General features: G+C 43.5%; 1 protein-coding gene across 1 annotated transcript in view; it reads left to right on the top strand.

The window, feature by feature from the left end:
- The first annotated feature begins 4,154 nt into the window (after positions 1–4,154).
- Positions 4,155–26,230, top strand: part of OGA (O-GlcNAcase) — a 30,943-nt gene continuing 8,867 nt past the window's right edge. The window contains exons 1-13 of the mRNA XM_035132881.2: positions 4,155–4,624; positions 8,015–8,066; positions 9,306–9,403; positions 14,235–14,365; positions 14,536–14,707; positions 16,951–17,049; positions 17,197–17,481; positions 17,700–17,858; positions 18,476–19,080; positions 19,413–19,587; positions 22,914–22,999; positions 23,869–23,973; positions 25,335–25,420. Coding sequence (XP_034988772.1) covers positions 4,399–4,624; positions 8,015–8,066; positions 9,306–9,403; positions 14,235–14,365; positions 14,536–14,707; positions 16,951–17,049; positions 17,197–17,481; positions 17,700–17,858; positions 18,476–19,080; positions 19,413–19,587; positions 22,914–22,999; positions 23,869–23,973; positions 25,335–25,420 — 2,279 coding nt within the window. The 5' untranslated portion in view covers positions 4,155–4,398. The remainder of the gene's footprint in view (positions 4,625–8,014; positions 8,067–9,305; positions 9,404–14,234; positions 14,366–14,535; positions 14,708–16,950; positions 17,050–17,196; positions 17,482–17,699; positions 17,859–18,475; positions 19,081–19,412; positions 19,588–22,913; positions 23,000–23,868; positions 23,974–25,334; positions 25,421–26,230) is intronic.

Below are 26,230 nucleotides of genomic sequence, written 5' to 3' on the forward strand. Positions count from 1 at the left end.
ACACCACAGCCTCTGCTGCTGTTTGCTTTCCCACATATCTTCACAGGGAAGTGCTGGGTACTGCATTCAGATGGGTTGTGTGTGCCTCCCTTTTACTCTTGGTATTACTGTTATTATGGTGCTGGAGGAGACTCTTGAGAGTCCCATGGACTGGAATAAGATTAAACCTATCCATTCTGAAGGAAATCAGCCCTGAGTGCTCACTGGAAGGACAGATCGTGAAGCTGAGGCTCCAATACTTTGGCCACCTCATGAGAAGAGAAGACTCCCTGGAAAAGACCCTGATGTTGGGAAAGATTGAGGGCACAAGGAGAAGGGGACGACAGAGGACAAGATGGTTGGACAGTGTTCTCAAAGCTACGAACATGAGTCTGACCAAACTGCGGGAGGCAGTGGAGGACAGGAGTGCCTGCCGTGATCTGGTCCATGGGGTCACAAAGAGTCGGCACGACTAAACATTACTGTTAAGGTTATAAGACTGTAACTTCATATGTGCAACTACTACTGAAACATCTGCTGTGGTTTATCTCTGTGTCAATATGAAGTATTCATACTCTTCATTGCAAATGGGATCTGAAGTCTTCCTTCAAAAGTGCAACAAACTTGCTTCTGGTCAACTGTACAGATGCCACATAAAGAGAACCCTCCTTAAAAGTTGCTAGAGGTGTTGATTTTCCAAGAATAAAATGAGGACAAATGAAGCAATCAAAACAGTATCAAAGTTGGGGTAGGGAGTTGGCTTTGTTTTATACCTAGTGTAGCATCAGGCTCTCCCAAGTTAGGTCCTGCAAGATTGCCCCCCCCCCCAGTTGGGAATCTGATATGAGATACCCATGCAGTGAAGCTTTCTCCCAGTTCCAGTCACTACACAAAGGCAGCTTAAGGTCCCAAACAGTTTACTGCTGCAAAAGATCAGGCCTCAGTAATACAGTTTCAGATGTTGACATGTGCATGCAGCTTGTAAGCTTTGCAGATACATGCAAGTAGAAAATATTTGTTGCTCCAGCAATTCAAGACATAACATAGACTCTGACTCACAGACTCATTGACTGACTGATGAGCTAACATGCCTTAATCTCTCTCTCTCTCTCTCTCTCTCTCTCTCTCTCTCTCTCTCACACACACACACACACACACACACACATCATAGCTGCCAAGTCTCCCATTTTCCCCGGGAAACCCCCGTTTTTAAAGCAGTTTCCTGCTGTCATTCCGAATGGTAATTCCCCTGGATTTCTTCCGGTGCCGCTCTGCCCATGACTGGGCACTGGAAATCGGGAAGCGCCGGCACCGGAAGCGTAGAAGTGACTTCCGGTGCCGGTGCTGCTGATCTCATATTTTTCTAACCGGGACTTGGCAGCTATATATGAGAGAGACACTGGGACATAGCCATAGCAACTGGCTTTGCTGACCTTGCCTCTGTTGGCTTATCTCAGAGTTGGGGTGATTTGTGGCCATGAAATAAATGAATACCTTCATGTCCATTTCTTCCAACATTATCCTCCATAAATTTGTCTAATCCTCCTTTAAAGGCATCCAAGCTGGTGGCTAACACAGTCTCCTATAGGAGCAAATTCTATAGTTTAACTATGCACTTGCATGAAGAAGTGTTTTTTTTTATCTGCCCTGAATCTCCCAACATTCAGCTTCATTGGATGTCCATGAGTTCTACTATTCCACTAAAAATGCATCTGTGGCCTGCCAAGGTCAATGCTGCAGGTGGGGAAGGTTGTAAAATAGAGAGATTTCCGTCTCCCCACCTCCTGCACCCTTATGGTCCTGAAAGAGCAAGGGTCCTAAAACACAAATCTATGAGCAGTGTGCCACCTAGTGACCAATGGATGCAACAGCATCACCCTATAACAGTCACTACCCCTCCGTCTTGCATACTAAGAACTCAGCAGAAAGTTGAAATGGGTGGTCACATAACTCCCTATACCATGGATGGGGAAGCTGTGCCTCTGCAGATATTGCTGAACTCCAACTTCCATCAGCTCCAGTCATCATGGCTAGGGGTCAGGGATGAGAGCTATAGCCCAACAATATCTGGAAGGCCACAGGTTCCCCATACCTGCCCTATGGTGTGAGGAGTCATTTTCCAAGAAGAGAATAAAGCAGCTCAAATTTAAAGAGGCTCATACTTGTAAAGAACAGAAGTCATCGACATCTCTAGTGCAAGTGGAGAAAAGAAAGTGGCTAGTGAAAGCAAACAGCATCAATCAGATTTCATCTCAATTGTAACACAGGTGTTTCTTTTATTTCTGAGACAAAAAGCCTCACCATCACAGAAGCTTTTGATCTTAAAGTTGTTTGTTTCTACACATCAGATTACAATCAACCCTATCTGAAGCCTAAAATGAAAAAAAGCAAACAGGATGCAAGTATTATTTAACAATATGAAAATGTTAAAAAGCCAAGCAGACATAGAATAAAGCAACAGCAAAATAGATTTTAAATCACACCCCTATGAAATTCTAGAATCTAGACCATTCTTAAGTATTTGTAATCAATTTAATTTTTAAAAACTAAAAATTAAAAGAAGCCTGCCACATGGAAATTTGGTAGGTAAATCTTTCCTAGAAACAATGCTTTGCCTGTACAATTTCTGTATTATCACCAAAAGGCACCAGAGTAGCCACAGCAAAAATGGGGGACCTAAACTTTTCCCCGCTAAGATAATTTTTATGTTTCTGCTCCTCAAAAAAGAAACTAGATTTTGTATTATCCTTTCACTATCAGCACTTAGCATTGGGCAATAAAAAAGTGTTACATATGCAAATAAAGCAATGACATTTGTACAGAAAAGCAGCAATCTTTCCTCAGTAAGGTTTACTAACAGACCACTATGTTACTAGTCCAAACATAAAGCTGTACTCTTGCCAAGTAAGCAACCCTGAAAAGCTAGTAAAAGACCAGCTCGGTCCAAAACTTGTCAGATTCTGTCCTGGCTCCTTGCTTTACCCATCTTGTCCTCTCACTCACCAGACTCTGTCCTGGCTTTCCCTGCATCGGAAGCACCCCTGCTCTGCCAGAGAGGTGGCATTTTTCAAAAGCAAAACAGAGTAACTAAGCCAAGGGAATACGTCAGTCAAGCACATTTACCGACATTGGAGATTATTAAAAAAATTCCTTCAGTAGCACCTTAAAGACCAACTAAGTTTTTATTTTGGTATGAGCTTTCGTGTGCATGCACACTTCTTCAGATACAGTTGGAGATTATTGTTCACCCACTGGAAACGGGCAAGACTTTTCCAGGAGCAACCCAGGAGTCCACTGGTCCACTTTCTTTTAAGAGGGGTTAGGGTTCTACAGGGTTTCAGACAGACGCCTTTCCCAGCCCAGCCTGTCGGTGTCAGAAATGGAACGAGGACTATTTGCATACAAAGCGTGTACTTGCAGCCTTTCCCCTGTTCGTTATTTACTTCATTTTTATCCAGTTTTTTAGCCAAGGAGTTTGGGCAACTCAAAGCCTCACACACGGGGGGGGGGGGGGAGCCACCAGAACAACCCTGTGAGGTAGGCTAGGCTGCGAAAGTGACTAGGAATGTCACCGAGTGAGCTTCGTGCCTAAGCGGAAATTTGAAGTCAGGTGACCGCACTCCATGTCCGACAGTTCAAAAACCAGCCTTGGTTTGATATTCCTGCAGCTGGTCTCTCCCCAGAGGTGAAAAGCGTGCTCTGAGGCGCGCCCAGTCAGCTACCCCTCAGGTCTACGGAGGCCCCAGCCTAGAAAAGTAGGTCAAATCTCAAGGCAGCGGACCACAAGCTCCTCCTTCTTCATAGATGTGCAACGAGGCGGAAAGTCGAGGGGGGGGGGAAGAAGCCTACCGCTTTCGTTCGCCTACGCAAGACTCCGCCCCTTGCGCAGCGTTTAATCAAACAAGCCCCCCGTGGCTACGCTCTGCGCTTGCGCCTTAACCCCCGCTGCTTTGTTTATTTCCCCTCCCGCGTGCGCAGTAGCCTCCTCCGGGATCCGTGCACTAGCTACGCATGCGCTCCAAAGCCGCAGCTCAGAGCTGCCGTTGCTCGCCTGCGCAGTGGGCCGCGGTTTCGTTTTCGCGCGTGCGCATTGACACGCCCCTCCCCCCGCCGACCCCCGCAAGACATGCGCAGTAAATGCCCTGCCGGTCCCTCGCGCCTGCGCGGTTAGGTAGTTTTCCTCAGCCACCCTTCCCCCACGTCTTTTTCGTTCGCTCAAGCAGCTGCTTTGTTGGACTGCTCGCCCGTGCTCCCTTCGCCTGGTGCGCGGTGGGAAGGAGGTGGAGCCACACGTGATCAGCAGCAGCGGCCCCGGTTGGCAGTCGAGCGAGCAGGGCGGTTGGTTCCGGCTCGGACCGGTTGGGGCTGGTTTTCCCCGCGCAAGCGCAGCCCGCCTCGGTTAGAGAGCAAAGAAGGGCGATGGCGGCGGACGGGAGTCCCGGAGCGGGCCTGGCGGGGATGGTCGACGAGGCGCGGGGGGAGCCTCAAAGCACACCTGGCCCCAGCCCTGTGGCTCCCGTCGCCTCGCCCAACGAGGCGTCCCCTGCGAGACCCGACCCGGCGGGCCCCGAAGCGGATCCCGACAGCAGCTCCGGAGCTGTGGGCAACGGAGGCCTTCGGCGGTTCCTTTGCGGCGTCGTAGAAGGTAATGAGAGAGCGAAGGGGCTGCGGGGCCGGGCGGATTCGCGGGCGAGAGCGAGGGCGAGAGGCCGTAGCCGGAACAAAGCATCCCCGCCTCTCCCTCCAGCGCCGTCTCCTCCTCCTCCCCGCTCCATTTTCCTCTGGCTCCGCCCTGGGAATGAAACCTGGCGGCGGAGGGTTAAAGCCGTTTGCTCTCTTCTGCGGTAAAACGAAGCTGCCCTTTTCAGTGCAACTGCCTTCCAGTTCGCTGAATTTAAATGCTGCAAACTTCCGAGCCACATGTTGGTTCTTCCTTTCACATGAGTGCACAAACTGTAATAACGTTACGAAATGTGCAACAAAACAAAAACAGTCCGTGGACTCAATTGAAAACTAACCGCTTTCTTGTACCCTAAGGTTTTTCCGTATGTGAAGTAACGAGGTTGCTGATAGGGTTACAGTTCAACTAGTGTTTTGGAATGGATAGTGGTAGTAGGCTTGTTTTCTTCCTAGAAAAACTCTCTGAGGTATTTATTGATACTTACTGGTTGGTTCTTCAAATACCAGTGTTATGCTGCTGCCTAGACCAGGAGTGGGAACCTGTAGCCTGCCCCACCCCCCAAGTTGTTGGATTCCCACCAGCCCTAGACAGTGTGGTCATTGGCAGGCAGTCATGTGAGATATGGCCCACATATGCTCATGGGGTCTTAACTGGCAGTGAGTGACCAGGAAGGAGACTTGGGGTTATAGTGGATAGCTCAATGAAGATCTCAGCCCTTTGTGCAGCAACTGTGAAAAATGCAAATTCCATGCTAGGGATCATTTCGAAGGGATTTGAAATAAAACTGCTGATATAATAATGCTGTTATACAAATCAATGGTGCAACAGCTGTTGGGATGCTGAATACAGTTCAAATCACTTCACCTAATAAAGCATATTGCAGAGTTGAGGAAATTTCATATAAGGTCATCCAAAATAATCAAAGGGATTGGGAAATTCCCCTTTGAGGAAAGCATACAACATTTGGGACTTCTAGTTCAGAGAAAAGGTGAATAAGAGGTAGCATAAAATTGTAGAAACTATCTGTGATTTGGAGAAAGTGGATGGAGACATGTTTTTCTCCCTCATAATGCTAGTACTAGTGAACATCCAATGAAGCTGAATACTGGGAGATTTAAGACAGTCAAAAGAAAGTACCGTATTTTTCCATGTATAAGACTTTTTCCCTTTAAAATGATGTCAAAAATTAGGCGGCGTCTTCTACACGGATACATCTCCCATTTTCTTAAATCTGAGTCCCCCCAAAATAGGGAGCGTCTTATAGATGGGGATGTCTTATAGACTGAAAAATACAGTACAGTACACACAATGCATAGTTGAACTATGGAATTTGCTCCCACAGGAGGCAATAATGGCCACCAACTCTGATGGCTTTAAAAGAGAATTAGACAAATTAATGAAGGACGAGGCTATCATTAGCTGTGAGCTATGATGGCTATGTTTTGCCTCCATTGTTGGAGGCATATGCTTCATACCATTTGCTGAAAACCACAAGAGGGGTAAGTGCTCTTGCTCTTGGGTCCTGCTTCTGGGTTTCCTATAAGCATCTGGTTTGTCGCTGTGAGAACAGTAGGATGGACTAGATGGCCTGATCTAGCAAGCTCTTATGTAGTCTGTAAGGTATCATGTTGGCTACCCCTGAATCTGGAGATGTGGACCTGCAGGCTTATGAAAGGTGTGTTCCTTCAGCTTGAAGATATAATCTTGTTCACAGTTGGTGGTAGAGGAGCCTGCATGAATTTTGATTTAGCAATAGATTTAAGATGTAAATATCAGCCTAAATCTAAATGTTGGGTTTCCCCCCCCCCCCACCCACATAGTAGGTGTTGTTAGCTGTGGTGTTACATGATTTTTTTCTGTGGCATATTGTAGGTTTGTGGTTTTGATGAGATCTCAATATGGAAAAGGAGGTTTATTTCTAGCTTGATTAATATAGAAAAGGGGTAGCTAATGTGTTGCCCTCCAGAAATTTTAGACTGAAACTCCCATCATCCTTGAATATTGGCTATGCTGGCTGGGACTAATGGGAGTTGTACTTCATGACATCTGAAGGGTATCACATTGGCTATCCCTTGATATACACCCTACTTTGTGTGGAGTTTTTGTGGGAGAATTGAGAAGTCAGATGGCTACCAGATGTCAGGAATGAAATAGGTTTATTAAATCAGTCATGATTTGCGTATATGCAAAATGCCTCTTCTAAATAGCAACTTCTATTACAAGGTGCATATATTGTCTCATGCCAGTCATGTTTGCACTTTTGTGAAAGTACAGCCAGGCACAGACATAACCCCCAAACCCTTTGTTCCTGAATGAAAACTGCCATATCGATGGTTTTGGCAACCAGAGAAGAGCATAACAGCTTCCCACGCTAGCAGTTGTCTGAGTATTTTTCCAGGCACTGTCGGGGGAGGGTTCATTTTTACTTTCCTTACAATCATGATTTAAAACACTCTAGTTCCACTTCTGATTTGCTTTAGGTCTTAAGATGGGTTTTTTAAAATGTGAGCTCGGGGAGCTATTATTTTTGACTGGGCTAGTAGCCTTGCAGAAACTTTTGGTTGCCAGGACCCTGCCTCTCCCCTTGTCCCTCTCCCCATGTTACTGGAATAACATGATTTTGAATTGGATGTTTGCGGATGGGCACTTGTTGAGATGTAATGTTCAGGACCTGTATGCATTTTTATGTGAGTTACCCCAGGTGCACGGATTCCATTGGTAACAGATTTGGAAAGGTGGCTTGTGTCATAGTCACTATGATAGCAGGCCTCGTTCACATCAGGGAAATGAACTGAGTGTACATTAGAACAGATTTTCAAAAGGGCATACTTTGCTCCAAGAAATGCATTCCAGTAGTGCTAAACAGGACATAAGTTCCAACATGTATCATGCATACAGGTTTGATCTCGCAGCATTTTATACTGCCGTTCTTGTTTATATGTAGAGCTTCAGGCACTACTTAAAGCAGGCATGGCCAAACTTGGCCCTCAAGATGTTTTGGGACTACAACTCCCATCATCCCTAGCTAACAGGACCAGTGGTCAGGGATGGTGGGAATTGTAGTCCCAAAACATCTGGAGGGCCAAGTTTGGCCATGCCTGACTTAAAGGAACAACTGAGGCCTATTTATTTCAAACCCACTAGATGCAGCTTTTGACAGCTACCGGTAACTTGTGCAAGTTCACCTCTTTAAATCTTACTGTGCCTTAATTAAAGTTGCTTAACAAATTTGTATAATGAATTATTAAACTAATAATTATTAGTTTATTATGGCTCGACCTCGGAGATCTTGCACTGGATATTTCGTTAAGCAGCACAATATTTGAAACTGTCTACCTTCAATATTTCCCACAGGATTTTATGGAAGGCCTTGGGTTATGGAACAGAGAAAAGAGCTTTTTAGAAGGTATGTGGCATTGTCTACTGTAGCATTCTAATACATAATGGGGGAGGTGTTGTTGGGTTGTTGTTTTTGTTTTGATTTTATGTATTTGATATTTTTGTGAACTGCCCTGAGACCTTCAGGTCTAGGGCGGTATAGAAAATGAATTAATAATAATAATAATAATAATAATAATAATAATAAGTCAGTTGTAAAAATAAAAAAATTATTTCGTGCAGAATTAAGGCATATATTCTGAAAACTAAAGTAGGGGAGGATAGGGGGAGCCAAAAGGTCATAGAAAATTGAGTGGTTTTTGCTTTCAGTGACTATTCTAAGCTAACTCTGAATTTCAGAGGTTTGATTTGGTTTATTATATTTCTATGCCACTTTTCATTCAAATGAATCCCAAAGTGGCGTCAGTTAATAACAACGTGATAAAACAATACAGATGCAGTATAAATCATATAAAATAAGTAACAAATCATCAGCAAAACAATTGCTATATAAAAAACACTTAACAAAGCAACAACTAAGAAATAAGCTAAAACATCACAATTAAAGCAAACATCATATATGATTAACAAATCAATACAACATTTAACCAATATCAACAATATTAATAAAATAAATAAGCAAAATCCAGCAAAAAGCATTTATATACCACTTAATATTTCAAAAGCTCTGAGCAGTGTTTTTAAGTTAAGAAAATGAATAGTGTCCTCCAGTTTCCAAGCATATCACAGTCAATATGGTAGTTTCTTTTGCAACAAACTTTATGGGCATTGGTAAATAGAATAGCACCAATAATGGATTTATAGTGACTTTCTGTGTTATATCTAGAATTTCCTTGAAAATGATCTGCCAGAATGGTTACATCTGCACACTTTCCCACCACATAAGATGCACTGTTCATACCACAGTCCCTGCAGCAAAGCAATTTTTAGTGCATGATTTATATAGCACAATTTCCCAGGATGTACTACCACCTGAAAAAAACCTTGAAGGAACATTTTTAAAGAAAAATAACAAAAAGTAGAAGCTTCTAGAACATAAAGCATCTAACCATGGTCGCAGATTTGTATATTTGGTCCTATTATTTATCTTTCTTGTAACAATTATTTATTCAGGTGTGCCATTCCTGCTTTTCTAAATCAGTCTCCCTGGGGCGTTGCACAACTTGCATGGTACACTTGTCTATGCACTTAAGCAATGCAGGTTTGTACAATATATTTCAAACAACATTTTTATTTTGCTTTGTAGACTTCAGAAATGGGGACTGAATGCATACCTATATGCACCAAAAGATGATTACAAGCACAGGATGTTTTGGCGAGAAATGTATTCTGTGGAGGAAGCTGGTAATTAACTTTATTGCATTTTAATATATATATATATTCATTGAATTACAGTTGTTTCCACATTTGGATGGTAAATTAAAAGTGAATATGAAAGGGCTAAGCTTTTTGTTGCTTTATTTAGAAGATGCAGTAAATAACTCTTAGAGGCTTTCCTGCCCAGCTGGATGAGAGAAAATCAGTGTTCTGTTAAGGTAAAGGTAAAGGGACCCCTGACCATTAGGTCCAGTCATGACTGACTCTGGGGTTGAGGCGCTCGTCGCTTTACTGGCCGAGGGAGCCAGCGTACAGCTTCCAGCATGACAAAGCCGCTTCTGGCGAACCAGAGCAGCACACGGAAATGCCGTTTACCTCCCCACTTTAGCAGTACCTATTTATCTACTTGCACTTTGACGTGCTTTCGAACTGCTAGGTTGGCAGGAGCTGGGACCGAGCAACGGGAGCTCACCCAGTCGCAGGGATTCAAACTGCCGACCTTCTGATCAGCAAGCCCTAGGCTCTGTGGTTTAGCCCACAGCGCCACCCGCATCTGTTAAAAGTACACACAGATAATTTTTTAATATCCTCCCCAACCCAACAGTCCAGTCATGGAACTCAAGACAGTGTACATAGGATTCTTAGGTGGTCCTCCCATCCAGACACTGGCCATAGCCGGACCTGCTTAGCTTTAACAAGGTTGCTGCATTATGTCGCCTCAAATGATGCCATGGGTTAATCTCTATGGATGTTGGTGATCTGACATTAAGTAAAAGTGAAACAAAAGAAGTGTCATGGTCAGATCTCTTCCTGGTGCAACTGGACTTCTTCGCGACCCTTCCACTCTGCAGGGAGGTGGGACCGATTCAGATGGTCCGCCCCCGCCACTTAATGGATCCAATTGGCTTCCAGAGAGTGGTAGGGGATGTTTTATCCCATGTTGATGGCCTTTCAGCCGATTCCCTGGTGGTCCGCTGGAATGTGGCGTTAACCAGGGCTATTGACTGTCTGGCTCCGAAGTGCCCTCTCTGATTGCATGGAGCCCGGATAGCCCCGTGGTTTTCCCTGGAGATGAGGGTGATGAAACAATCGCTGAGACGGCTAGAGCGCCGGTGGTGGAAGACTCATTCTGAATCAGACCGGACACGGGTTAGAGCTAAACATCGAGCCTACCAAGTGGCGATGGCGAAGAGGACCTTCTTCACCGGTTCTATCGCATCTGCAGAAAACAGCAGCAGGAGACTTTTTCAGATGGTTCGCAATCTATCGAAACCAGCTTCATCATCGGGGCCTGGTAGGGACCCCAAGATCTCCTGCAATGCTTTTGCAAAGTTTTTTGCAGATGAAGTCGCTCGGATTCAGAAGGAGGTAGACTCCACCGTGGGAGCAGGGCCAGGGCGGGAGAGTGCTAGAGCCCCGTCTAGTCATGTTATATGGGATCAATTCCAATCTGTTACCTCCAAGGATGTGGACAGGGTGCTTGGACGAGTGAAACCGACCACCTGTCTCCTTGATCCTTGCCCATTCTGGCTAATAAAAGCGAGCCGGGAAGGGCTGGGCGATGTGCTCCGCGGGGTGGTGAATGCTTCCCTCTACGAGGGAGCCTTCTCAGACCCACTGAAAGAGGCGGTCATTAAACCGCTTCTTAAAAAAACATCTTTAGACCTGGCAAATATGGCCAACTACCGCCCAGTCTCAAATCTATCATTCTTGGGCAAGGTGATTGAGCAGGTGGTTGCTGAACAACTCCAAGCACGCCTGGAAGAAGCAGACCATTTGGATCCCTTCCAATCGGGATTCAGGCCTCACCATGGGACCGAAACTGCCTTGGTCGCGCTGGTCGATGATCTCCGGTGAGCTAGAGACAAAGGTGAGAGCTGTTTCCTAGTTTTGCTGGATCTCTCAGTGGCCTTTGACACCATAGACCATAACATCCTTCTGGACCATCTAGAGGGGCTGGGAGCTGGGGGCACTGTCATACAGTGGTTCTGCTCCTTCCTCCTGGGCCGTGTTCAAAAAGTGGTGTTGGAGGATGAGTGTTCAGACCCCAGGGCACTCACTTGTGGGGTGCCTCAGGGTTCCGTCCTCTCCCCCATGCTTTTTAATATCTATATGAAGCCGCTGGGAGAGATCATTAGGGGGTTTGGGCTGGGTGTTCATCAGTATGCAGATGACACCCAGCTCTACCTCTCTTTTAAATCTGAACCAGTGAAGGCGGTGACGGTCCTGTGTGAGTGCCTGGAGGCGGTTGGAGGGTGGATGGCGGTTAACAGATTGAGGTTGAATCCTGACAAGACAGAAGTACTGTTTTGGGGGGACAGGAGGCGGGCAGGTGTGGCGGAATCCCTGATCCTGAATGGGGTCACTGTGCCCCTGAAGGACCAGGTGCGCAGCCTGGGTCATTTTGGACTCACAGCTGTCCATGGAGGTGCAGGTCAATTCTGTGTCCAGGGCAGCTGTCTATCAGCTCCATCTGGTACGCAGGCTGAGACCCTACCTGCCTGCAGACTGTCTAGCCAGAGTGGTGCATGCTCTGGTTATCTCCCGCTTGGACTACTGCAATGCGCTCTACGTGGGGCTACCTTTGAAGGTGACCCGGAAACTGCAATTAATCCAGAATGCGGCAGCTAGACTAGTGACTGGGAGTGGCCGCCAGGACCACATAACACCGGTCCTGAGAGATCTACACTGGCTCCCAGTATGTTTCCGAGCACAATTCAAAGTGTTGGTACTGACCTTTAAAGCCCTAAACGGCCTCGATCCTGTATACCTGAAGGAGCGTTCCCACCCCCATCATTCCCCCCGGACACTGAGATCCAGCACCGAGGGCCTTCTGGCTGTTCCCTCATTGCGAGAAGTGAGGTTACAGGGAACCGGACAGAGGGCCTTCTCGATAGTGGCACCCGCCCTGTGGAACACCCTCCCAGCAGATGTCAAGGCAATAAGCAACTATTTTACTTTTAGAAGACAACTGAAGGCGGCCCTGTTTAGGGAAGTTTTCAATGTTTGATGCAGTACTGTTTGGAAGCTGCCCAGAGTGGCTGGGGAAACCCAGCCAGATGGGTGGGGTATAAATAATAAATGTATTATTATTATTATTATCATCATCATCATCATCATTATCTCTTTGCCTTCATGCTAGGGAGAAAGAAGACATATTCAACCATGACAACCCACAATGCTTCACTAATGGAGGAGAAAACAATGCCTGTGCTCCTAACTTACTTAGTTTCTTATTATATCAGCCTGGTACAGATATAGCACTGTCTTTTCTCGCCTAACCCTGGTTCATGTGCTCAGCATTTTTCCCAACTAGCTCATAATCAGTTCCTCCAATTATTTCATTTTCAGAGCAAGTTGTGGTGCAGGATTACATTTGCACCAGCATTTTTGTGAACCACACGTTGCAAATCCATTTCTGTTCCAGCTGGACTGCCACTTCCCTACTCCCTTTCTACAGTGTCATCTACCACCTAGAGTCCTGTGGGACAGATTCCAGAAGAGAGAGGTTGGCTAGCAAAGACAATAGAGCCTGCTCCAGCCAGAATTGCTCCTGCCCCCTAAGTAGCCTGTGAAGAGGCTTTTGATAAGAAAGTTACATTAATGATACAACGACAATATTAAAAAATATATTTCATTATATGCCACTTTGAAAATATTTGTATCCTGAAAGGTGGATGTCACAGATGGGTGTTGGCTACTCCCGAGTAAGCACTCCACACCTCCTCTGGATTTTCAGAGTTTTATAGTGCATGCTATTTACAGTGGTGAGATGTCTCAAATCATGTCTGCTCTGCATGGGGCAGAAGCCCGCAATAGCCTCTGGTGGGCTCTGACCCAGCCTTTAAGACTGGTCCCCAAAATGCCCCTCCTACTGGCGCTATGGGATCCCCATTGTGTCAAACCTTTCTCCTCAGCTGCCGCTGATTCTTCCCTCTCCTTTCCACCCTCTGATGCAGCTGGCTCCACCCCTTCTTCTCTGCTTCCCAACTGCAGTTGAGGCTCCAGTATGCTGCTAGAGCCCTGGAACCTCCTTCCTGCCTTGATGCTCTTGCTGCTGCTCTCCCATCTGATGGAAGAAAGCAGAGTGGGCTGCTCTCTGCAAGCCCTCTCTCTTACAGTGGAATATAAATAATTGTAGTGAATAGATGTGATTTTTGCTTGATCATGTTAGTGGTGCTGTGGGTTAAACCACTAAGCCTAGGGCTTGCCGATCAGAAGGTTGGCAGTTCGAATCCCCGCTACGGGGTGAGCTCCCGTTGCTCGGTCCCAGCTCCTGCCAACCTAGCAGTTTGAAAGCACGTCAAAGTGCAAGTAGATAAATAGGTACCGCTACAGCGGGAAGGTAAATGGTGTTTCCGTGTGCTGCTCTGGTTCGCCAGAAGCGGCTTTGTCATGCTGGCCACATGACCTGGAAGCTGTACTCTGGCTCCCACGGCCAAGAACGCGAGATGAGCGCCACAACCCCAGAGTCGGTCACGACTGGACCTAATGGTCAGGGGTCCCTTTACCTTTGTTAGTAAAAATGCCATAACATAGGATCTGCCCAAAATATTTTAATGTCAAAGACAGAGGGAACCCATTGTTCCAAGTTGACATGTGCAACTTGATCCTATACAATACATGCTTACTTGAAAGCAGATCCCACTGTTTCCCCACATTTTACTCTGTGTGTGTGTGTTTTTTTGTATGAATCAGATGGAGGATTGAATATGTTCAGACAAAAAATGTTAATTATTCATATTTCCTTGCCCCTTAAAAGTATTTTTTGCCTGCAGATATTGAAATGTATTCTGATTAATAAAATGCCTTAACTTCATAGTTGCTTGTTGCTAAAATAGTTGGCTTTGATTTCTAGAGCAGCTCATGACTCTCATCGCGGCTTCTCAAGAATATGGGATAGAATTTATCTATGCTATCTCTCCTGGACTTGATATTACCTTCTCAAACCCGAAAGAAGTTTCTACATTGAAACGCAAGCTGGACCAGGTATCTTATATTTATGTATATTATGTACATAAACATGAGAAATTGCAAAAACACTGAATAAAGGAAATATGCCCCTACCTGTGTTGCACTCTAGATGGGTTTAAATTCCCTAGCTTTTATGTTGTACAATATTAACAAGTGTTAATATTTTGTTTTCTTTATCCTGCTAGGTTTCTCAGTTTGGCTGCAGATCTTTTGCACTGTTATTTGATGATATTGATCATAATATGTGTGCAGCCGACAAAGAAGTGTTCAGTTCCTTTGCACATGCCCAGATCTCAATCACTAATGAAATCTTCCAGTATCTAGGAGAGCCAGAAACATTCCTGTTCTGTCCCACAGGTAAAGTGACAATGCACATACTGCATTTTAACAAGAATGAGGTCAAAAAGCCTTCTGTTCTTGTCCCCTTCCTCTTAAGGCAAACCTTTCCTGATAGAGGGGTTGGTGGAGAGAATTGCCAATTAGACACCATTCCTTAAAGGCACCCTGAGCATCTTCAAACAGTTGGGTACAACCCTCATTTCTGTCTTAGCCATACTTTACTTGAACTTGTTACAAATTTAATAGTCTATGGTAAACTGGGTGCATGTTTATGACTTCTAGTTGTAAGTACTGTATTGGCATACTTTTTCACACTGTCTGAATATTTTTTCTTAGGGAGTTTGGTGGGGGTGGGATTCTAGCAGGATTGCCATCTTAGTCTGTTGTAGTAAAAAGCAGTTTTAAAAAATTAACTTACATTGTGGCATAAGCTTCTGTAGAGAAGATCTCACTTCATCAGATACAGGAAGGCCCACTCCTCTAAAGTCATAGCATACAGAGCCAATGAACATGTATTTTTTCTGTTGTGATCACTCTGGAATCTTTGGGTGAAGGGCAGTGTATAAATTTAACAACAACAACCTTGGAAAGAGGCAGCAGAGGGAAACTGTTGAATTGTTAACTTGTGCTGTCATGAAACGAACAATTGCTGGTTGTCATTTGTGTTTTGCTATTGTTGATTGTATCCAATGTGTTTTATGAAATCACAACATATTCGCTAGACTCCTGAGTGACTGCCAATCTGACATTCCTCATTAATGGATTAGAACTATGTGCAATGAAGGATTAAATACACTGAGTACCAAGAGAAGAATAAATGATTAAAAAGAAAATACAAACGGTGGGGGGAGAAATCTAATGAATAACATTCACATGGGGAATGGCTAGCTCCTAAAATTTGCTAGTTTTGGAACTAGAGCGTGTAAAGTTCTGTGAGGGGCTTTCCTTCCTTGCCATTTCCTTCCTTTATGTACTTACATTATGTGAAGTGTCCTTGGTATAAGTTCATACATATTCTCTGTTGCCCAGGGTCTGGTGCATGAATTACTTTATTTGCCAAAGTACTTGTAACACTTTTGGCTGTTCCCCAACCATGGTGTTGAGCTAACCAAAGGTTCGCTGCCTAGATATACCCTGCTTTCAATCTTTCCAGGTTGTACACAGGTATGGTACAGTGGTACCTCTGGATATGTACCTGATCCGTTCCGGGGTGCCATTTGCACCCCAAAAAGTGTGCATCCAGAGCGGTGCTTTTGAGCATGCACAAAGCAATGATAGAGCGCTTCTGTGCACATGTGCAGCGCACAGAACGCTTCTGCACATGTGCAAAGTGTGCAGACCGCTTCTGCGCATGTGTGCATGGCGAAACCCAGAAGTAAATACTTCCGGGTCCGCCGCATTCTTAAGTTGAAAATACACAACCTGCAGCTAACGCAACCCGAGGTATGACTGTATTAAGATAACCTTACTGGAGATTCTCAGACTTACTTCAGAGCTTAAATGTACTGTAATCATGCACATGTAACAAAATAACAGAGTTCCAGACGTGTTTTGGCAGGCATGCCTTCTTAAGAGTAAATTTCTGCAATTCTGGATTCAGCTTATTGAGCATGCATAGTTGAGGCAAACCTACTCAATTACAAAAGGAAGGAAGAGGTAGAATCCCTACTTGACAGGGAGGGAATGGAAGTAAAATGGGCTTATGGCCAGCTACTGTGGAAACACCTGAACAAAGTCCTGGAGAAGAGGGCAGTCTCAGAATTGTCAAGCCTCTGCCCAGTTACCTGTCAGTTGTCCCAGAACACAGGTGATCAAAAGAAGCAAGAAGAGATACCAGCAACATATCCCAGTTGATAAGCAGTAGCCAGGAGCAGCTCTAGCACCTTTAAAAGAAATACCAGTAATCAGGTCATTGAGTACCAGTAACCTCTTAACTGTCAAAGTGTCCCTAACACCTTAAGCCTTGGAGGACAATGGGAATGAGCCTTTTGGAATTTAGGAAGGCACTTGCATTGTTGAGAATGTTTATGGATTCCTGTGGGAGTCCCTAAAGTTGTGTTGTTGTGACATTTTATTTTTTGTCTTTACATTTAAACACTACCTCAACCATTGCAAGAGTTAATAATTTTTTTTGCATGAAAGCAAATCTATCAGAAATGATACGGCAAGATATTAGGAACTGCCATAATCATCTAGCAGTGCCACACACAAGAGAGCAAAATGTGATAGTGGGTTTTAACTTGTATTTTTCTGTGTTCCAGAATACTGTGGCACTTTCTGCTATCCAAATGTTGCTCAGTCTCCTTATTTACGAACTGTAGGGGAAAAGCTGTTACCTGGAATTGATGTGTTATGGACAGGTGAGTGTTTTGCTTTGTTGAGGTTGATATTGCCAACTTAGTTCAGCATTTTTATTAAATGTTTTAGTATGCTGGTTAAATTTTATCATCCTGGCCTATGGCTAATCAATAAACTTATTCTGAGTCAGTTATGAAACTACATTTTAGGTCCCAAAGTGGTATCTAAAGACATTCCAGTGGAGTCCATTGAAGAGGTTTCAAAGATAATTCGCAGAGCTCCGGTCATCTGGGACAACATTCATGCCAACGACTATGATCAGAAAAGGCTGTTTCTTGGTCCATATAAAGGTCGATCAACAGAACTCATCCCACGCTTAAAGGGAGTCCTGACCAATCCAAATTGTGAATTTGAAGCCAACTTTGTTGCTATTCACACCCTTGCAACCTGGTATAAATCCAACATGAATGGAGTGAGGAAAGATGTTGTGATGAGTAAGTTGATCAAAAGTGCTCAGTCACTATCTTAGGAACAATGCTTTTAGAAATAGTGTAATCTTAATAATTTAATAATCTTAAATTTTCACTTTGATGAAAGGAGTTTCAGGAAATGTCATCTTAATAAATTAGTACTTTTCTTTTTAAATGCAAATACATGGCAGCCTTGAACCTTGCTCTTGAATTAATATTCTGTTTCTTAATAATCTGTGCAGCTGACACTGAAGACAGTACTGTTTCAATTCAGATTAAACTGGAGAATGAAGGCAGTGATGAAGATATTGAAACAGATGTTCTCTATAGCCCACAATTGGCCTTGAAGTTGTCATTAACAGAGTGGCTACAGGAATTTGCAGTACCTCATCAGTACAGCAGTGAGTAAGCAATTTTGGTTTTGTCTTGCATATAATATTGGAGTGAATGAAGCATGTTATTCAAACCAAAAACGTTTTTCTAGATTTCAGTTTAAAAAATCTGCTGAATAAAATACTTCAAGAAATTGCTGCTGTTAAGGTTTCGTTATGCATCAAGAACGGTTGTTGTTTAATTTTTTTTAAAGGAACTGACTCTTTCTGAATGAGAAGTATATATTCCTGAACCAATGTACTTTGTAAGAGATTCTGTGTTGGGTGTGTGGGGTTTCTCAATTTCTCTTTGTTGGGAGAGGACACTATCAAACAAAAATACGGTATTGAAAATATGTGGAATTGCATTGCACTCGATATAATTTGTGCATCTGAAGGGATTGTTCTGAATTACACATCATATTTTTGGTGTGTCTTTCAGGAAAATGCACAAGTGTTGTGCCTTTTCAAAATATGTCTAATTGCAGCAAAATAGACACTTGCATGTATGTGTATGTCATTCAAAGACAGTGTGTGTGTGTGTCTCTGTGTGTGTGTGTGTTCACAAGTTATTTATATATATGTGAAATTTAGTTGTAAGAAAAAGCTGAGTAGATACGACTGAAGTTTGTCTGTTCTGTCCACAGGCAGACAAGTGGCCCACAGTGGTGCTAAAACAAGTGTTGTGGATGTGCCTCTGGTTACACCATCCGCTTTAAATTCTACCACTGTAATTACTACTGTTTACCAAGAGCCCATAATGAGCCAGGGAACTGCACTAAGCAATGAATCGCAGGTTCTAGTCAAAGAGGAAGAAAAAAAGCAACTGGATGAGGAGCCAATGGACATGGTAGTGGAAAAGCAAGAGGATTCTGACAAGAATATCAATCAAATATTGACTGACATTGCTGAAGCAAAAATGTCAGAAGAGTTAAAACCAATGGATACGGATAAAGAGAGCATAGCTGAATCAAAATCTCCAGAGATGTCAATGCAGGATGATTGTGGTGATATTGCACCTATGCAGACAGATGAGCAAACTAACAAGGAGCAGTTTGTGCCTGGTCCCCATGAGAAGCCGTTATATGCAGTAGAACCAGTAACTCTAGAAGATCTACAATTGCTTGCAGACTTGTTCTATCTTCCATATGAACATGGAGTCAAAGGGGCCCAAATGTTACGAGAGTTCCAGTGGCTCAGAGCAAACAGCAGTGTTGTTAGTGTGAATTGTAAAGGAAAGGACTCTGAAAAGGTGAGTGACTGCATTGTTTTCATTTGGTGTAAGTGTGCATATTTCCTATTTGAAAAAAGCACAATAGCAAAAGAAATAATGAGCAACTGCATTGGAAGTCCCTGAGCTGAACCTAGCCTGTAGATAATGAATATCATGCATGTGGACTGGTTGGTGGTTGAGTGTCTTGTGCTGTAGAATGTATCTTCATGCTTTGAATGTGTGCACTACTTGTGTGCCATCCTGGCTAGAGATGTAAAAGTCCATAGGTATTGTCATAATATCCAGCTAGTTTTTTCCTCAACATGAAAATACAGTTTGTGTGAAATTTGTTCCTTTTTATATTTACTTAGATTGAAGAATGGCGTGCTCGAGCCGCCAAGTTTGAAGAGATGTGTAGCTTGGTGATGGGCATGTTCACTCGTCTTTCCAACTGTGCCAACCGGACAATCCTCTATGACATGTACTCATACGTCTGGGACATCAAGAGCATCATGTCTATGGTGAAATCTTTTGTGCAGTGGCTAGGTATGTTCTTTAGGAACCAGTTAGAGCGGCAACTAGCATATATGCTTGTCTTTAATTAGCCCATGGAAAAAATGATGTCAATTGAACGTTTTTATATTATGGTCGCTTTGACCCTAAATCCTTACCTTTTCTATTATTGGTTCCCAGTCATGTTTCACTATAGACTGGCAATAAAAGTGACAGTGGACATACATTGAATATATCTCTTGGTCTTGATTTGTTTTTCCTTGGGCTAAGGAACATAAAAGTTGATCTCTGAAACATAAGTTTTGACTCGGACTGAATGCACACTGGACTATAATGCAGTATTTCCCGGCCTTGTTGCAAAATTGGAAATGACACTATGAAATGTGACCATGCCTCAGCTATCTGCTGCTTGCTCTGTCTCAATAACGTTATTGCTGTCTTCAACAGAACAATTGCAGATGTGACCTTTCAATGGGCCTGGCCAAGAGGGAGCCGAGCCTCCCAGCCCTTTCTCTGCGCATGCGAGCTTTAGCATAAGGCTATTCTGGTGCAAAAGTGATTTGCTTTAACATTTGCAAGATGTCTGATTTTGGGCAAGGGAAGAAATTCCAGAGCTCTGAAGTCTGCTTTCATACCAGACTGGTCTCTAAAGAGAAATCAAAGAGCCTTTTTTGTCTGCAGCCTTTTTTAAAATTACACGGGGTTTTTTTGGAATAGCACCAGCATGGCCTGGGTTCCTCTAGTGACCACATTTCACTTACAGGTTTCAATCCAACTGTTAAGGAATATGCTGTGGACTTGCTTGATGCACACAGCAGGCAGCAACGCTGATGGTTTCCTGTCACAATTTCTGTAGTTGTCACAAATCTCATAATAAACCTCTTGCACCATACTGGATCAGCCTACAGTTCTTGGATCACTTGAAGCTGTAATCACTTGTATACATTCATAAGTATTCATAGGTCGTATTGAGCTATTTGCCAAGATACCCAATATTGCATTTTGCTGTTACTCAGCAGACCATATGGTTCTAGCAAAAATAAAAATAGGGCTTAGTGCAGAGAGGTTTTTGAAGCCGGAGCATTTCCCACCAAATAAATAGGAAATAATTCAAAACTTGAGCTTTATAATAGTGTTTGTACCTTTCATGAGACCAACACTCATTATGAGATATTTCTTTGTCTTTTTCTTCTCCCCTCAGTACTGGTTCAGGCATTATAGATTGTTAAGGGAAGAGGAACAGGAAGGTAGAATCGGCCAACCCCTACAAGATTGTCCGCCCCTATTTTAAAGGCAGGAAGGGAGGCACACCATACTTCTAAGTAGTATATTTGGTTACCAAATTATCCATTTTGTCAAAGAAACAGATGGGAGAAACTAAAATGTGCATTTCTCCTGGAAGGAGCATTAAGCAACTGCAATGCTAAACATGAACTTGATTGACCATTGATTTCAGGTGTGATGTTGATTTGCTTTTGAAATATTTCCCAGTTTTTGGAGCAGGCTGCTGATCGTAGCTGCCATTTTCTTTCATAAGGATGGCTTCTCCCAGCAGAAGTACTTAGTGCTTGCTACCCATTTCTGACACTATCTGGTAATAAATTCAGTACGTTTGTATATCCCACTTGATGCATCTACCCCAAAAGAAACTGTCTCTCTGCAGACCAAGTGAATTCTTGTAGTTGAGATCTTGGTTTTTCTGTTTATTCAGACCGTTCTTTAGTTGATATAATTACTTACATAGTCATAAAACTTGCCTCTCATTTGATGTGAATACAGAAGAATCACTAAACTGGAATGGTTTAGCCATTGAATGTTGATACACTTGGTGGTCCACTGAAGGCTGATCTCTATACCCTTTCTTTCAATCCAGCTAGCATTCAGTTTATGAAACTAGTGTAGATAATACTACTATGGATTACTAATGCCTTCTACTGTCTTCTTCCCCAATGTGTGCAGATGGGAGAATCTTCAGCACAAGTATCTACTGCTATTGGATGGACCACGCCAGATGCTTTCAGCGTGTCGTGATTAATAAATTTAAGATGGGAAGGTTCTGTCCATGAGGCAGCTCAGATTAGGGCAGTAGGCACGGCCTGAAGTCACATTTGCGCAGCGACTCAGGCATTAACTCTTGATTTTCATTCATACAGCTCTTCATTCATGCAGCTCTGTAAAGTGTATAATAGTTGGAATGCTAGTTATGGTGTAGTCTCAAAGGAGAAGTACTCCAAGTGACTAGCGAAAGGGTATAATATAAAGCCTCTTTAATGAAGCACTCTGATATGGAAACAGTTGAAACTCTAATTGACATGTTTAGAGTCATCTCAAACATGCTATTTTAAAGGCTTTCTTTCATAATCGGCTAAGCATTGATATCCAGCTTGGTTCACTTTGAGACTACCTAGCTAGCATGACACATTCGACTGTACTGATCTGAGATTGTTACTTGAACAGGAAGTAGATCGCTGTCCACAAGAGGAAACAAACTTGCGCAGCTTATCTTATCAGAAGACTAGGCAGGTTACTTTAATCCCCGCATCAACAATTCACCTGCCTATCCCCTCTCAAAGATGTTAGTTATGCTAATTGGTTGTATAACTTGGCTATCAAAGCTTAGCCATTATTTAAAAAATTATAACCTTACAAAATTGTGCAGAGGGCTTTAAAGCCCTTGCCATACCTGGCTGTCAGGAATTAATGGCATTTCTCACATGGTTGAGGGTGGGTAAAATAAAATACTGTAACTGAGGCTGTTGTTGCCTAGATTGGGAACAATATGTGTGCCGTGGTTACAGTTGTGTAAGCAGTGCTACGGAAGTGGACAGTAACTGGTTTCTAATCTCTTGGAAAAGAAGTATCTGTTCCACATAGCTGTTTGGGCTATTTCATCCCACGCCAAACCTGGTTTTCTGGCAAGATTCAAAGAATATGAAAATGTGACTTCAGACAGGTCCAAGTATTTCCATGGGGCTGTGATAATGGCTTATTATCTATACCTTGATGAATGAAAATATGAGAGCTGTTCCATGTTCTTAGTGATGAAAGAGGAGGACAAGGCAAGTTCAACTCTGAATAAATATTATACCTGTACGGAACAGGGCATACTGGCTTTTTACAGTATTGAATTTTCTGCTGTCTAAGGCTATCGTCTAACTTCATTTTATTAACAAAGAGCACAAAGCATCTAATCAGGAATCTTTACACACAGCAACATTATCACAGCCCCCCAAGTTCTTGGATTATAGCTCAGTTAGAGAGCTTTTCCCACAAAGTGTGTATTAGCTTGTTGGACATTTTAGCATCTCAGGACAATCCCCCTTCTCGTAACGTTCTCCGCTTGGATCTGATCTCCACAGGGTGTCGTAGTCAATCTTCAGCACAGTTCTTAAGTGGAGACCAAGAACCCTGGGCCTTTAGAGGTGGTCTAGCAGGAGAGTTCCAGGTATCAATATGAATTCACAACTGAATGACATTGTCTTTGTTTGAGAAATCTTTTATTGCGCGTCGGAGGACTGGAAGGCTTGGTCTGCCGAAGGCTTTCTGGTCCAAACCCAAATAGCCTGACAGCTTTGTTTTTAAATAATTTTCCTCCCATTTCTACAGTAATATCACAAGGAGATGCTGCCATTCCCACGCGCCTGCGAAGCGCAGCGGCTTTTAGTTGTACATTTCACATTGTTTCTTTGCAGGTCGCACAGCGTTTTTATCTGCGCCCGCAATTGCACAATGCGCGCCTGCTTGTCTGCCAAAGAGAACTCCATGAGCAAAGAAAATACGATACTATGTATTCCAAGATCCTCTCTAAGCAAAACTTGTAGTTTGCATTCCTCATAATTCAGTTGGCAAACCAGTCCTAAAAAAATATTTCTTCTGTGCCTGAATTTGCTCATGGATTTTTCAGGGGCTTACTTTCTTCCCCCTCACAGGTGCTCTCTGCGCACAGCCAATTGAGTCAGCATGTTGTTTTGGGGTTAGCGTCTCCTCTGGCCAGTTAACCCTCTTCAGACCAAACCTTTCCTCCTGACATGGCTATGTTAAGCTGAGAGCATAGATGAGATTTGGTGAAATTATACTAAAGCAGAAATGAGTTTAATGTAAACTCCATTAAGTGTTGTAAACAGTTGTGTATCTTTAAAAAACTTCTGTTCAGATAAAATGGAAAAATGGTCCTTACATTGTAAAGCCTACAAAACCCTACTTCCCTCTGGGGTGCCTGCAGTAGCAAAAGTTAACTTGGGAGTCTGCAATGCACGCCCAGGAATGTATTGCATCTTGCTTCTCAAACATTTACACTAATTTTTGTTTTCACAGCGTTTGCTGCCTATTGAAGGAGCAAATGACCTCTTTTTTCAGCCACCTCCTCTTACTCCGACTTCCAAAGTTTACACCATCAGACCCTATTTCCCTAAAGATGAGGTAACCCATTTCTTTGGTCATTCTTGTACACAGTAGTCATACCTCGGGTTACAGATGCTTCAGGTTGCGCGTTTTTGGGTTGCATACCGTGCTGAACCCAGAAGTACCGGAACGGGTTACTTCTGGGTTTCGGCGCATGCGCAGAAGCGCTAAATCGCGCTTTGCATATGCACAGAAGCGCCGAATCTTGTGTACGCAGGTTGCGGACGCTGCAAGTTGCGAACGTGCCTCCCGCATGGATCACGTTCACAACCCGAGCGTCCACTGTAATGCTGTTTGAAGGAACACGTTGATAAATGCAACTGTTTATATTTTGTTATTCTGTGAATCTTCTGAATGCCTAGGAGAGGTGTGGTTCAAATGGGGGAAATGTAACAAAATTGAGTGGCTTACTCTGGGTTCATGAAAGTCCCTGGCAGCCCTAGCAGTATTATAAAAAAATCTTTTTCCTAGGTGCTTTTTATGTGATCCCATTTATCAAAGGGAACATAAATAGGAAAAGCCTTGGGATCCCAGCCCAGTTGACTTCCTTGATAACACAGAATGAGTTTAATGTAAACTACTGATCACCAAGTACAATGAATAAGAAGCGACATAATCCAAATGCATGTTAGCCTGAACTATTTGGAAATAATACATAATCTCAGAAGCATTGTGGGATAGCTCAGGAAACATAGTAAGCTGCCTTGCATTGAGTCAAACTTGGTTTATCTAGCTCATTATTGTCTACTCTGACAAGCAGCAGCTTTCCAGGAGATTCCCAGCCCTACATGGCGATGTTGGGGATTGAACCTGAGGCCTTGTGCATGCAAAGCAGACGTTGCAAGCCATGAGCTCTGGCCTTTCCTCTTAGGTTATTTATCTGACACATTTGTACTGTGTACTTCCTCCATTGTGACTTACATGGAGTTATTTTAGTTTCAAGGCACAATGAATTCCATGTGGATTTAAGCCTGCATTTCCCCAGGCCGTCCAATATGCCATCCACTACCTGTCCAATTCCTGCCAGCCTAGCAGTTCGAAAGCACGTCAAAGTGCAATTAGATAAATAGGTAAACAGTGTTTCCGTGTGCTGCTCTGGTTCACCAGAAGCAGCTTAGTCATGCTGGCCACATGACCCGGAAACTGTACGCCGGCTCCTTCAGCCAGTAAAGTGAGATGAGCACCGCGACTGGACCTAATGGTCAGGGGTCCCTTTACCTTTACATTTACCTGTCCAATATGAGCTGTTGTGGAGGCATGGAACAATGAAGTAGTGAGGATGCCTGTCAGTAGAACAGCAAGGCTTCCTAAGCAACAGTTCAGGTGTATGTGCTGTGGGAGGGAAAACTCACACAATGAATATTTGTATATGTCTTTAGGCATCCGTGTACAAGATCTGCAGAGAAATGTATGATGATGAAACTGACCAGCCTTTCCATAGCCAGCCGGACTTAATTGGAGACAAGTAGGTATACTCTAGGAATAAACTGGAATTTGCTGAATTACATACTGTATTCATTTAGTAACAGTACTCCTTGTGAGTGGCTAATCTTTGGCGCTCCAGATCTTGGAGCCCAGCCACCACCAGCAGCAAGCAGCATGGCCAGTGGTCAGGGATAATTGGAATTAGAGTCCAGCAGCAGCATCTGAAGTGTCACAGATCGTCTGTCCCCTAGTATACCTCTTGCTATCAAGAAATGTAAATACAATATTCAAAACAACTGGGAAGAGCAGGGAACTTCCATGCCTTGCCAGCTGAATAGAACACACAGGTTTTGTAATGCTGGGGCCTGTGCTTCCCAAGTTCAATTTGAATCTGAATTCTAATCTGAAAGATGCTCTCCATTCTGGCTTGAAGACAGACTTCTGTAGACTTCATGCAAATTTGAGTGCAACTCAGCAAACCTGATAGGGGAAACAAAATTTAAGGAACAGAGCAGAATTTGCACCAATCTAAAGTAACAGAAAAAATAAAGAAGTCTGTATCACCCTTTGTGGAAGACTCCAGACATACTTCTGAATCAAGTATGAACCCCTAGAGATTAACAGCTAAGATCTTCACACCCTGCAGATGCACGTCAGGGTATGAAAAAAGGAATCTGTAAACTGTTCTGCTACTGGTATCCAGCCTTTAATTTCTTACCCAGTTAGTACAATGCAATGCTGCCAAGAAATCATGCTGAGTCATGGCAAAGATTTACTGGAAACCACCTACATTCTGGCTGTATCATTGATAAAACTGTGTATTGGGGGGGGGACCCATCCTATAAGGTGC

Source organism: Zootoca vivipara, chromosome 5, assembly GCF_963506605.1.
Source record: "Zootoca vivipara chromosome 5, rZooViv1.1, whole genome shotgun sequence".
In the NCBI taxonomy this organism is placed as follows: domain Eukaryota; kingdom Metazoa; phylum Chordata; class Lepidosauria; order Squamata; family Lacertidae; genus Zootoca; species Zootoca vivipara.